The following is a 14,311-nucleotide window of genomic DNA, read 5'->3' on the forward strand; positions in this document are numbered from 1 at the left end:
ACTTTGATGGTGGTGATGTTCAAAAGTTAATGTTTACTGTCTGGATTTAGTTTTACAATTACAGTGATCCAGCTGGTTAAGATGCTGAGGCATTTATTAGTGAAAAGTAAAAGATTTTACTAGACACTCTAAACCACAAACCCAACACTGTTGACCTTTTTTTTTTCTCCAATCGGCAACCTTTCAAAATGCACAGTCAATGTTAGCACTCTCTGGGCACTTAGATCACAACTTAGTGATGGCCTCTTTTCCAATGTATCTTCTCTCTCGTGGCTATTCTCATTCCCTTGTCATTTGACATTACAAGAATTCAAAATCAAATGATCTGCATTTTTCTATTCTTCTTTCTTTTGGTTGGATTACTGTTTTAAATCTTCTGATGTTTACTCAGGTCATGTCAGTGAAATTATTCTTGTAGTGATGAAATCCTTTATTCCACATGTCACCTTAAAATCTTATCCTTTATCTAAATCTTAGTTTTCAATAAATAAACTAATACTGTTCAAGATAAGAACATTGCATATTTCAATCGACATACATCCAAATTTCCAGATTCTTTTTCTTCTTATACTAAAGCTCATAACAATTGTAAGGTAGATATTAGTACTGAGTCCCAGCTAGATTTTGAACAGGCTGAGTGTATAAAACTTGCTTCTTGTGCAAACAGTAGTTGGCTATTCTGGACATTTGCTGAAACTATTGCCCACAGCTTCTGTCCATCAGTACTCACCTCTTTTATAAAATAGTTATATTGCATCCATAGCTAAAGTTGACCTCCTAGCATTTTGCTTTTCTGTTAATGCTTATATAAACAAATTTGGTTAAACAACTCCTGCCACCCTCGATTCAATGACTGCCATGGTCTTCCAACAGAAGAATGTTACAAGGATTCTGAACGATCTTGATGCCAAAGAAGCTCTAGGACCCGACAGAATTTCTGCACTTGTTCTCAAAACCTATACTCTCAAGCTTGCATCTGTTTTGTGTCACAATTTCTTATTCCACTGGTGTTTTTTTCCCATCTTCTTGGAAATTTGTTCAAATACTGCCAGTTCTGAAAAACGGGTGACAAATCCCTCCCTTTCAGTTATTGCCCCATCACATTTCTACATTACTCTGAAAAGAGTAATGGAGAAATCTATTAACTAAATATATAGATAGCCTAAAACCTGCTATCTGATAAATAATTGTCATTATGTATTCTGGCACTGTCAATCCATTGATGGTATAGTAGTTGAAGTTACTTATCTTCAGACAAACACAATGGAAAAATTTCAAGCAGCTGTTCTTGGAAACTAATTTTTGAGGCTTTTGATCATTTTTGGTATAAAGGTCTTCTAAACATACTTCCATCATTATGGCCTGCCAACTGCTTTTTTTTTTTTTTTTTTTTTTTAATTGGGTAGATATCCAGTCTTCTCTCTGAATGCTCACTGCAAGTGATGGCAGATGATCTTCTGAACTAATGCTGATGTGCCCTAAGACTCAGTTCTTTCTCCCGTGCTTTTTCCTCTCATGTATTAATGAACTTTTTCCACTGACTTGGAATCCTATCTATAGTTTTGCTGACAATAGCACACTACTTTGTACTTTCCAGTTTGTTAAAACATTTTCTTGCACAAACAGCCTGAACTTGTCAAATTGCCCTAAATTATGATCCTCAGATAAATTGAGGAAAGAAAACTTAGTTAACTTCAATTCTTCCTTATTTCTCACACAAAAAAGGGGTGGGGGTTACTGCTTCCTATGCTCATCTTTAACAATAGATTTCTAGACAAGGTTAGATATCTTTATTAGGGATTACCCTGACTTCTAATCTCCTTTGGCATAAGCACATCACAAATATTGCTTCTTTTGCTTCTAAAAAACTGGGTTTTATTTTTTGTTCTTGGTATTTCTTCTAAATACCCAATCACTGTATAAACATTTCCCCTACTATGGAATATTGTTCCTAGTTCTGGAATAGTGCCCCAAAAATTTCTCTTAAGCTTCTTGACTCCATTCAAAAGAGGGCAGTTGGGTTAATTAGGGACTTATCTTTTGCTAAGTCTCTTCAAGCTCTGTCTCATACATGTTCAGTTTCTGATAGATAGTTGCATAGGTACTGTTCTTCTGAATTTGTATCTGTTATTCCTCCACTCTCTTTCAAACCAGTCCAAACAAGTGCCACAAGTAGTCAGCATCCATTCACTGTGCAACTGCAAATTCTAAGAACTAATTTTTCCTCTTCCTCATTTTTCCCTTCTATTTCTGTTTTATATAACAAATATAGTAGTGTAGTATTTGCTTGTGATTTCCTGATTAATTTGGTTTATTTGTTGTATTTGCTTAAAAAACCACAATCAACTTCTGCTGCATTGTGTTGTATCGATAGGAATGTTTGGTTTGCTGCCATTGTTTTAGTACTGATATTAGCAGATACTGGAGGTTTCTACATGGCTTTGTTGCAGTGTAATCAGTATCAGATTACACTAGTGTTTATAAACTATAATTTATAGCACTACATATGTGTATTAATAACTTAACTGTATCTTGTAGTCCATAACGTATGGCATTAATATTCATAGAGCTCAACTTAGTAATGTCAGGAGGTTGTAAGCCACTGGAAAGCTAGATAATGTCATTAAAGAGATTAAAAGAATGGGCTTACACCTATTAGGGATCAGCAAGCTTCTTTGACCAGACTCAGGAATGTGCCACCATGAATATTGTACTCTTTATTACTCTGGAAGTGGACCTCAAGACTACAATCAACCACAATGGAATAGGCATTTTTGTTCCTCTCAGAATTCAATAAATTTGTTATAAACTACACACCAATCATGGATAGAATGATATTACTGAAATTGGAAGGATGGAATTCCATAGAAATCATGGCTCTCCTGAGTAAGCATGAGCCAACTTGCTTTTGCTTACAGGAGATGTATTTAAAGGCAAATGAGGACCCTTACTGATGTAACTTTTCAGTTATTCGCAAAGACAGCTGGGGATGGACCAGCCCACAGAGGAGTTGCCATCCTTGTGGGTAACCACACCCCATTTCAAGCTATGCCACTTACCACTAACCTGGAGGCTATAGGGTTCCTCTTAACTGTTTGCTCCATCTATTTGCCACCTGGGAACGCCATCCTTCAGGTAGACCTTGATGATCTCATTAAGTGATTACCACCCCCTTTTCTATTATTAGGGGATTTCAACGGACAGTACTCTGTGGGGTAGTTCTGACATCAATAGAAGAGGTCGGATTATCAAGCGATTGCTTGAAAACAATGATCTAGTCCTTCTAAATGTGGGATCTAACCCCTTTTTTTCACATGGCTACTTATACATTTACTGCCATTGATCTTTCCATCTGGTCTGCTTCCCTCCTGCTTCTGCGTACATGGGAGTGGTAGTGATCACTTCCCTGCATTATCCACCGTTTCTAATGGGAGACAATGCCACCAATCGAGGATACCATGTTAGAAGACTGATCAAGCTGACTGGAATTTTCGACTTCTGGCAAATTTTGACATCAATGATGCAGTTACATACATCATAGAGTGTATTGTCCAGGCAGCTGCAACTGCTATTGTCCACTTGTCCACCATTTCCCAAACCTTCGTTGGAATATTGAATGCACAGCAACAAAAAAATGCACAAAACAAAGCTTGAGGGATAATCTGAAGAATTCTACTGCAGCCAATCTTCTAGCCTTTAAACATGCATGAGCCAAAGTACGATATATCCGTCATCAGAGTCAAAAGGAATCGTGGATCCGTTTCACATCCTCAATTACCCAGATAACCAGCGCTAAGGTGATCTGGGAGAAAATCTGGAAATTGAACGGAAAATAACCTACTGCAATAGTGAATGCTCTTTGGGAAACATTTTCTAACATCATCCTATTAATCAGAGCTTCTGGTCTTAAAAAATAAAAGTGAAAAGACCCTTAATTTTATATCAAAGGGTTTCTGCCCATATAAAGGGCCATTTACCATCCTCTAGCATTTACCATCCATAGCACTTGCCCTTACGAAGGTTGTTGGGCCAGACAACATCCACAACATCCATTAAGAAATGATCAAACACCTTTCACCAAAATCCATGGACCTGCTACTCTTCCTGTTCAACAGAATCTTCCTCTTACAGCAGTTTCCAGACACCTCACTGACAGCAATTATTCTTGCTTTTTCCAAGCCAGGAAAGGATTCTAAATCTCTGAAAAATTATCGACCTGTTCCTCTGACAGCTGACTGTGTAAAATATTGGAGAGAATGGTCACTGCTCATCTCTTATGGTACTTAGAATCCAATGACCTTCTCTCCCGCTTTCAGTATGGCTTCCTGTTTCTTTGGAAGCCATACTGAAAGCGGGAGAGAAGGTCATTGGATTCTAAGTTTTGGAGCACTTTGGAGTTCTTTGGAGCAATTAATTACACTGGAAACATCGATCTGAGATGCTTTCCTAAAAAGAGAACACTTGGTGACCATCTTTTTCAACATGGAAAAAGTGTACGACACAACTTGGATAGTTGGTATTTTAAAAGACCTTTATAACCTTGGTCTAAGAGGTCACATTCCCATTTTTATTAAAAAAAATTTTATCCCGCTATTAAGTTTGAGTAGGATCCCCCCTTTCCCAGCCCTTTTGCCAAGAGGAAGGGGTACCGCAAGGATGTGTCACGCTTTTTTTTTTTTGCCATTAAAGTAAATTCCATTACCGAACAACTTCTTCCAACTATAAACAGTGCACTCTACTTCAATGATTTCAGCATATTCTCTCAATCATGCAATATGAGGGTTATTGAGAGACAATTGCAACAAGCCATTGACTGTCTTAATTCCTGGGCCATGGTCAATGGTTTCAGGTTCTCACTGGAGAAGACCATTTGCATCTATTTTTGTTGCAAACATAACCTCCACCTTGAACCTGAATTACAACTTGGACAAAGCATCCTTCCTGTAGTAGCAGAGACGAAATTCTTGGGACTCATATTTGACAAAAAGCTGACATTTGTCAGCTATGCAAAAGTGCACAAGAGGGCTTAACATTCTCCGCTCTCTCTCTCTTCTATCTCTTGGGGCACCGACAGATGCACTTTACTCCTTAAATCAATGGGTTTCAGGTATATGCATCTGCTAGAAATAGCACTCTTCATTGGCTTGACCCCGTCCACAATCAGGCCATTTGTATTGCTACTGGTGCATTCAGAACATCACCTGTCCAAAGTCTGTATGTCAGAGCAAATGTGAACCATCCTTGTCACTTTGACAAATGCAATTGTCTTTATGATATGCCTGAACTCCCTGCCAGATCGCCCCATGTGGACCTCCGTTTTTGAGCCATGTTTGGAAAATCCTTATAACACACGTCAGACTGCCAATTGCCCATTCGGTATTCATGTTCAAAAGCTACTCAGTGAGCTTAACATCGTGGTAGACAAGGTTGCCTGATCATCAAAGCTGCCCCTTTCACCCTGGCATCCTCAAATCCTAGCTTGTGACTTCTTGCTCAAGAGTGCGAAGAAGTCTAATACCCTGTCCTCTGTTTACCTTCAGCTCTATTCACAACACCATGCAGAACGTTGATTCTTGCCAGTTTATACAGACCACTCGAAGTCAGAATTGTATCTTTGATCTGCTTCTGTTTTTCCAGCTAATACTATATCAGAGCCGATATTAGCATTAGCATAGACATTTAATGCAAGAAAGCAAGCTTATGCAGCATCAGCCAAAAAAAAAAAAAAAAAAAAACCCACTTCCACTTCACCCCTCTGTTCGTTCAAAATACCTGTCCAGCTGAGCCTTAAACTTATTTAGGCTATCAACCTCCACTACAAGGGATGGAAGTCTCTTCCAACAACCAACCACCCGCTGGCTAAAGGCAAATTTCCGCACGTCTATCCTACATCTGTCTTTCCTCAATTTGAATTTATGCCCTCTCAGGTGATTATTCTGAGCAAGAGGAAGAATCCCATCAGCATTGAGATGCTCAAACCATTCAAGGCTTTGTACACCTCTATCAGATCACCTTGCTGATGCCTAGTCTCCAGACACTGTAATTTGCAAAACTTAAGCCTTTCTTCATAAGAGCACCCCTTTGTTCCATTCACTAATCTTGTTGCCCTTCTCTGTACTCGTTCCAGCAGCTCTACATCCTTCTTGAAATGAGGCCTCCAGACCTGTATGCAGTACTCTAGGTGTGGCCTGACCATTGTCTTATACAAGGGAATAATCACCTCCTTATCCCTGCTGGAAAAATTCCTGTATATCATTGACAATACTCCATGAGCTACTCTTGCAGCCCGTCTGCACTGCTCAGAGAACTTCATATCTGCCTGCACAACCACCCCCAAGTCCCTTTCATCCTCTACCACTGTCAGTGTAGTACCACAGAGTTGATACGTTGCTCTGGGGTTGCTGTTTCCCATGTGTAGTACTTTACATTTGTCAATGTTAAACTTCATTTGCCACCTCGAAGCCCATCTGCTCAATCTTTCCAGATCCTGTTGCAGCAGCATAGTGTCAGTAGTGTCCTTGACAACCCTGCCAACCTTTGTATCGTCTGCAAACCTGGACATTAAGCTTGATATACCATCATCAATATCATTTATAAATACAGAAAACAATAATGGACCCAACACTGAGCCCTGAGGGACTCCACTAATAACATTAGTCCACGATCAGCAGTGTCCATTGATTACCACTCTCTGTCTTCTCCCCCTCAACCACCCCTTTATCCATAGCAGCAATTTGCCTCCAATGTCACACTGCTCCAATTTGTGTAGCAGTCTTCCATGTGCAACAGTATCAAAAGCCTTTCTAAGATCCAAGTATATAATATCAAAGCTATACCCTGCATCCAGTTCTTTTGTGACTGCATCATAGTATCCAATAAATTGGTCAGGCAAGACTTCCCCTTAACAAAACCATGCTGTGTCCAAGCTATAACTGAAGTCTTGTCTAAATGATCCTGCAGTGCTTCTTTAACCAGTGCCTCCATTAATTTTCCTGGAACAGAATTTAAGCTCACAGGTCTATAATTACTTGTGTCAGCCTTTGATCCTTCTTTGTGAATTGGGGTCACATTTGCACATTTCCAGTCTATGGGTACTTCTCCTGATTCCAAGGAAGCTCTCATAATTATGGCTAAGGGTTTGCTTACTTCCTTTGCTGCCTCCTTTAATATAACTGGATAGATCCCATCCACCCCGGGTGCCTTTCTTGTGTTTATCTTCAACAGTTTCTCCTCCACTTTACCCCCAGTTATTTCAAGATTCTGTAGCTTACTTCTAGAGTTGAATACACCTCTGGCATTCCCCTCACTGAATAACTCCTCATGTGTGAATGTCGATGCAAAATATTCATTTAGTTTGTTAGCTACCTGAGCAGGATCATCAACAGTTGACCCATCAATATCAAGTGGACCAATCTGATTCATCCCCTTCCTTCTAGAGTTTACATAAGTAAAGAACTCTTTGCTGTTTTTCTTTGCATCCCATGCCAAGGATTTCTCGTAATCTGCCTTCGCCTGCCTAACCTCCTTTGTAACTTGGTTGCATATCAGCTTGTATCTATCATAGGCTTCTGTGTCATGTGTTAATTTGTAAGTATCCCATGCATTTTTCTTCTCTGCCATATGCCTCATTAGTTCATCTGACTTCCATTTTGGCCTAAACCTTGAACAATATTTCTTAGTTGGTATGTAAAGCCTAGTAGCTTGCAAGATAAGTTCTTTGAATGCTTCCCATTTTGAATTTGCTGTTGGTAACATCATCAGTTGGTCCCACTGTATAGAATTTAAATACTGTTTCAGTCCATCGTAGTCGCCTTTACGGAAGCAATAACCCTTCCCTTTACCCCTAATGGTAGTTACCTCTTTGAGTAAATCCCACTTCAGCACACTGTGATCACTGCCACCTAGTGGTTCATTTATCTGCAGATTCTTAATGCATGAAGAATCACTGCTGATAATCAAATCAAGAGTATTGGATGATTGTTTTCTACATGCTGATGAAGAAAACAATCATCCAATAAATCCACAAAAGCCCTGCTAGTGTGGGAGTGACCAGCCCCCAAATTCCAGTCAATATCCAGGAAATTAAAATCTCCCATTATAAGACTCTCTGATTTACTGGCCCACTCTATTTCCCTGTACAGTTTCTTATTATACTCATCAGAGTTATTAGGCCTATAGCACACTCCTCTCAATTTTGATCTCCCAATGCTTATGTCACACCAAACTGACTCAACACTGCACTGTCCAGCGATGTCGACTGGCTTCACTTCCTTGGTTTTTATGTGTTTCTTAACTAATAGCATAACCCCTCCCCCCCTTCCTATCCTGTCTATCCTTTCTGTAGACGTTGTACTCCCCAAATTCCAGTTCTGCATCCCTTATATCTGTGTGACACCATGTCTCTGAAATCCCCACAATATCTGCCTTTGATGTTTTGAGCAATACCTCAAATTCATCAAATTTATTTACTAAACTCCTAGCATTGGTGTACACGCAAGTATACCTGCACCTGTTTCTATTCTTAGCTACCCTAACACAACCCATGTGTTTACTTGTACCGCAATGGCTCCCAGCAGTCTCTGAAATATCATGCATCATGTTTTTCAGGCTTCTGCTCATTCTAATAGAAGCAGTGCAAGAATCTCTTTCACCTCTGCCAGTGGCTACTGTCAATCTATTGGTCTTTGTCTCCTCCCAAGCTAGCAGTTTTCCGACCCACCTAACACTGCCTCGATAGCATCAGCAAATATTCTTGCACCCTTTCTATTTAAGTGTATCCCATCCTTGTAGAAGCAATCTCTCCTGTTAACAAGTACAGTCCAGGCTGAAAAAAATTCTACCCCTTGAGCCTTGCACAATCTTTCCAGGGCCGAATTGATTGACAAGGCTCTCATCATATACTCCCTCCTATATCGTGTCTGGGCAGAATTGCAGACACTTTCAAATTCAACCCTATTTCACGGCTTTTTTTCAACAGTGACCTGTACTTGTTAAGTAATTCTGCCGGTCTCCTACTCTTAATATCATTAGTGCCGACGTGTACAACTATATCACCTTTTGGGCCCTTAAAAGATGATATTCGCTCTACAACATCATCAACCTTTGCCCCTGGCAGACATACCCTGGTCCTGTTCCACCTATCATTCACCTTCAGTTCTATTCACAACACCCTGCAGAACGTTGATTCTTGCCAGTTTATACAGACCACTCGAAGTCAGAATTGTATCTGGGATCTGCTGCTGTTTTTCCAGCTAATACTATATCAGAGCCGATATCCCTTGACTGGAGAATATATATACTGCAGAGCTGCATGCTATAGAGTTAGCATGCAATTTCTTATGTGATCCCTCTTGATCACATAAGAAATTGCTGATACCAACGGTGTATTATATATATCAATTCAGTGAGTGCACTACAGGCTTTATCAGCAATGTCACATGCTACTCATCTAATCCTGTCCCAGATCCTGCAGATTTTATATGCCCTACATGAAGATGGATTCGATATCCACCTCTGCTGGATTCCCAGCCACGTTGAGATTAAAGGAAACGATTTGGCTGACACTACAGCCCAGACGAATAAGCTTGACCTGTTAGTCCCCTATACAGACTACAGGGAAGTAATCCGTAGTAGGGAAGTAATTACATTCTCAGTGGTAAGATTTGTGGCATCGCTAGGTTACAAACAAGCTTTATCGGATTAAGCCTGTGATCCGTCTTTGGCAGTCAAGCCTATGCAGGGATCTCAAAGAGGAAGTTGTTCTTTCTCTTCTGCATTGGACACAGTCATCTGACATACTCCTTTCTGCTGAGGGCTGATGACTCTCCTATGTGCGAGCAATGCGACACCATTTTATCTGTTCAACATATTTTATCTGATTGGATGAGTTTTAGAAATGCTCATTTTATGTATGCCATTGCTGTTATTGCGGTTATTATTAGGCCACCGCTAAACTGGTATGTAATGTGCACAAAAATTATTAATACTGTTCTGATTACTTCTGTTTGCATATTGATGGGTTGTTAGCTCTAGAAAACCATCAATGTGCAAGAGTTAGCAATTGAATTTTTGTCACTTTTGTGTTATCACATATAAACAGTTCATATGTAATGACATCTGATGAAAGGCAGATGCAAATGATTAATAATTGTGAGATTTCAATAATCCAAATAATCAAATGGTATAATTCAATTATATTATTCGAATGCTATAATTGACTGATACCATTTGAATGATATAATCTAATGATTTGCTATAATTGAAATAATCAATTATGTCCCTGGACACGGGCACCTGATCTTGGTGAGAGGGGACTTCCAGTGATGCTGCTCCTTCTATAGATTATCATCAGTGTGGCCCAAAGCCAACAGTTTAAGTTCCGGGCTAAGGTCATAGGAAGCTGGTGTATTTGGTATGCACTGGAACCCATGAAAACTTAGTAAGGGTGATCCTGGTGGTTGAAGGACCTAGTTTCAACACACTACTTTGGCTACACTACTCTGCTTCAACAGGATGGGTGCTCTTGGAATGGCTCACCCAAGATCATTTGGCTGGTGGGTGTGCCTGAAAGGTCAATCATGTCAATGTCATGCTCCTATCCTCATGGTCTGAGAAATAGGATTCTGCCTGGGAGGTCATGGGTAACCCTAGCATCCTGCTCCCGAGCGTATTTTTGTTTGCCACGTAGTGAGCATCCCATTTGGGCTATGTGGTGGGTGAGGAGTCTTGGCACTGAACCAATATAAAAAAATAATGACACTGATACAGACACTAGAACTTCAGCATAGAGACCCAGAAATGAAACTGTATCAGGTCCAACACCTATATATCAGATAATCCATTCCATCGTCTTTATTCAGAATTGTTTGAAAAGATTGATATGTTCTCCTAAATCTGTAAAATAATTGTGTTCTGCGGATATCCTCATTTAAACCAAGTATGATGAATACTCAGAATAGCTTCTCTGAGCCACCTGAATTGGGGAATGCCAATTACGGTTATACTGTGTAAGAGACTGAATTCAGCATGACGCCTGATCTTTCAATCGGATCGGATCATCTTGAAGTTTCTGAAGAATTCCAGAGCTAAAATCGTAAGGAGTGGCAACTACAAAACAAAAGTTTGATACATAGGGATGGGAATTTAGTCCCAAGTAGAAACATCATCCTTACTTTCAATATGGCAATCTCCTAATTCAATCAAAGCTGGCTATTTGAACTGCACAGTACATTCATATATTCCAAACCCATTGAGGTGCTTAAAATGCCAGAAATGTTGACATTCACAAATTACTTGCCATGTTGCTCTGGCATTGGTGGAGTGCTTTCACCTGCAAAGGATCATGAAATTACACAACGTTCAGCTACAAAACCCACCTGCATTAACTTGCCAAGGAGAGCGCTCTGTATACTCAAGAGTATTTCAGAGGTGGAAGGAAGAAAAATAAATGCAAAGAATTAAGGCAAGGGTGAACATTTCATACCAGGAGGCAAGAAAAGAAGTGAAACCATTTAATAGCAATAAGGCAACATATGATGAATTGAGCAGCTGCTGTAGAGATATTTCAATTGCTATGGTGATTATTTGAAAAAATAGGGGTTTTTTTGTGCATACTTTGTTTATATTGACATAATAAAAACTAGCATAGCACATCCGTTGATGTGACTTCTCATAAATTGTGATCAGTAGTCATTAAGGATTGCTTTTCTAAATAAAACGGTTATATGAAATTTTATATTATTTAAAAGATGTCATTAAATATCTTTTGTTTTTTTTTTTTTTAACTGAATTTTCATCTATAGAGCTGTCAGAAGTTTTATGGAACATGGTAATGCGACTTGCTTTTACTGATTTGCCTTACTTTGGTGCAATTCTTGTTTACGCTATTTTTGCTGCATGGGCTGTACTTACTATAGGAGTGCTACTTTTAATGGAAGGACTTTCTGCCTTTCTTCATGCTCTTCGTCTGCACTGGTAAGTATTATTTTATTTCATCAACATTACACATAGAATTAACAAAATTTTATAATCGCAATAATACCCAAATCAGTACAGAACAGAATTCATGTGTGTTTTACAAAAATAAAATTTTAATAAAAAATTCTAATATTCTTTTTTGGTGTAACCTCAGATTTTGTTTAAATTCATTAGCAGTTTTCACTAATTAAATAATTTGTATATTTCAAATTACAAATATGCCATCTTAAAATACATAGCATGCTGTTTATTTTTAGATTGCGATATCATTGAAGTGACTACAATCTCTGCCCATGCATTCTTATCTTCCATGCATGTTTCCCCATTATGTAGCATAACATCTCCAAAGGAATTCCAATAATTTTTTAACAAATTCTTTGTTTCAACTGTTCAATATTGTGTGAGTGATGAGAATATATCTTGTGTTTTGAATGTCCCTGTAAAAGAGGTCACATGCTGACTGTACTGAGGACCTTGGAGGTCATTAAATGTCATCATTCCTGGAGATGTGATTATGAAAAAGCAGTCATGATGTGATTATGAAAAAGGTTTGAGAAATCGCACCATCTTCTTGAAACCAACTGCCTCATTAATTTGAAGAAACCGAGTAGCTAAGTTCATTAGTCAAAAGAGTTGCAGTCATGTTAGCATAGCTGACTGATATTACAGTTGCCACACTTCCATTCCGATCTTTAAAAAAATATGGGTCAATAAGACTGTGAAATGAATTGTACACCACACTCTTACCTAGTTACTATGCAATGGCTGTCAGAATTAGTGAGGGTTTTATTCTGATTGACAACAAAAGTTTGTTTATTCCCAAAACCATAACAACACAACTACCAAGCAGAGCCTCTTCCGAGTAACCTAGGGATGGTCAGAAAGCAGCTATGCTTTAATTTCACCAAAATGCAAGGCATTACACCTGGGGAACAGCAACCCCAGAATAACTTATACACTTGGTACAATTCAACTAAAGTGAGTAGTGGAAGCAAGGGACTTCGGAGTTACAATACAGTTAGACCTGAAGTTCTCCAAGCATTGTAGACAGGTTCCAAGAAAGGTGCATGGTGTCCTATTGATGATTTATCGAACATTCTCTATTACCTCTATTTGGTAATAGAGATAATAGAGAATGTTCTCACTGATAGAGTTTATTTATTTTTAATAGAATAGACTTTTATAAAGTAAATAATAGAGTTTATTTTTAAAGGTTCCTAACTTGTTACTCAGTTCTCACTTGCCCGTATCATGTTACTTGCAATTTGTGTGTGCCGTGTTCTTTGTTATTGATTGCTTATCTTTTTACTGTTTTAAATTTTAACCCCCACCCACAAAAGTCAGTGAACGGAAATGTCAACTAGTTAGTATGTACATATTACAATACGTATTAATTATTCCGATTATCACGTATATTCTTCCAATTTTCACGTATCATTTAATTTTCTAATTGGTAAGGTAATAAATGGTAAACTTAATATAGCTTTACTTTTATAGCCTGTGGATAATATTCCCCCTATTTTTGCTAATTAGAATCTGTTTAATAATAACTTACCTTGTTATTATTATTAGCCATACTGTGCAAGGAAGCCTGAGGCTTATGCTGCACCAGCCAAACAAAAATTCCCGAGTTACCCTGTGTGAGAGAGAGAGAGAGAGAGAGCAAGAGTCAGAAGTAGAAAGGAATCGCCAAGAAAGAGAAGAATGATGATATCCAGCTCAGGACCCCGGGGTTGCCAAGCCCATACTCACCAGATGTGAGCCCGTGGGTGTACGTCATATTTAAAAATTTAATTACTTCATACATCTTCCCCCCCCCCCCCCACTTTTTTTACTATTGAATACACCATGAATTGTCAAACTAATAGAACAAACTTATCTGCGAAAAGATCTAAACCTCCCAAACACTTCCTAGTTTATTTCACAAATGTACGTGGTCTCAGTTCTAATCTCAAAGATGTCCATCTCAGTTGTCCAAGTTATTTGTTGTATGATTCCTTTTGCCTCAAAAGTGGAACTTATGTCCATTCCGATATTCCCTCTCAGAAACTTGGTTATTTGTACGTCATATTTAAAAATTTAATTACTTCATACATCTTCCCCCCCCCCCCACTTTTTTTACTATTGAATACACCATGAATTGTCAAACTAATAGAACAAACTTATCTGCGAAAAGATCTAAACTTCCCAAACACTTCCTAGTTTATTTCACAAATGTACGTGGTCTCAGTTCTAATCTCAAAGATGTCCATCTCAGTTGTCCAAGTTATTTGTTGTATGATTCCTTTTGCCTCAAAAGTGGTACTTGTGCTTATGTCCATTCCGATATTCCCTC

General features: G+C 38.7%; 1 protein-coding gene across 2 annotated transcripts in view; it reads left to right on the plus strand.

The window, feature by feature from the left end:
- The window catches only part of LOC150075071 (V-type proton ATPase 116 kDa subunit a 1-like), a 431,757-nt gene that overhangs the window by 368,073 nt on the left and 49,373 nt on the right, over nucleotides 1-14,311 (plus strand). For both annotated transcript variants that reach the window (XM_090389279.1, XM_090389280.1), the window contains one exon: nucleotides 11,802-11,973. In XM_090389279.1, coding sequence (XP_090245405.1) covers nucleotides 11,802-11,973 — 172 coding nt within the window. The remainder of the gene's footprint in view (nucleotides 1-11,801; nucleotides 11,974-14,311) is intronic.

The sequence above is a fragment of the Mastigoproctus giganteus genome, chromosome 14 (genome assembly GCF_048544385.1).
Source record: "Mastigoproctus giganteus isolate SK-2022 chromosome 14, ASM4854438v1, whole genome shotgun sequence".
NCBI classification, from domain to species: Eukaryota; Metazoa; Arthropoda; class Arachnida; order Uropygi; family Thelyphonidae; genus Mastigoproctus; species Mastigoproctus giganteus.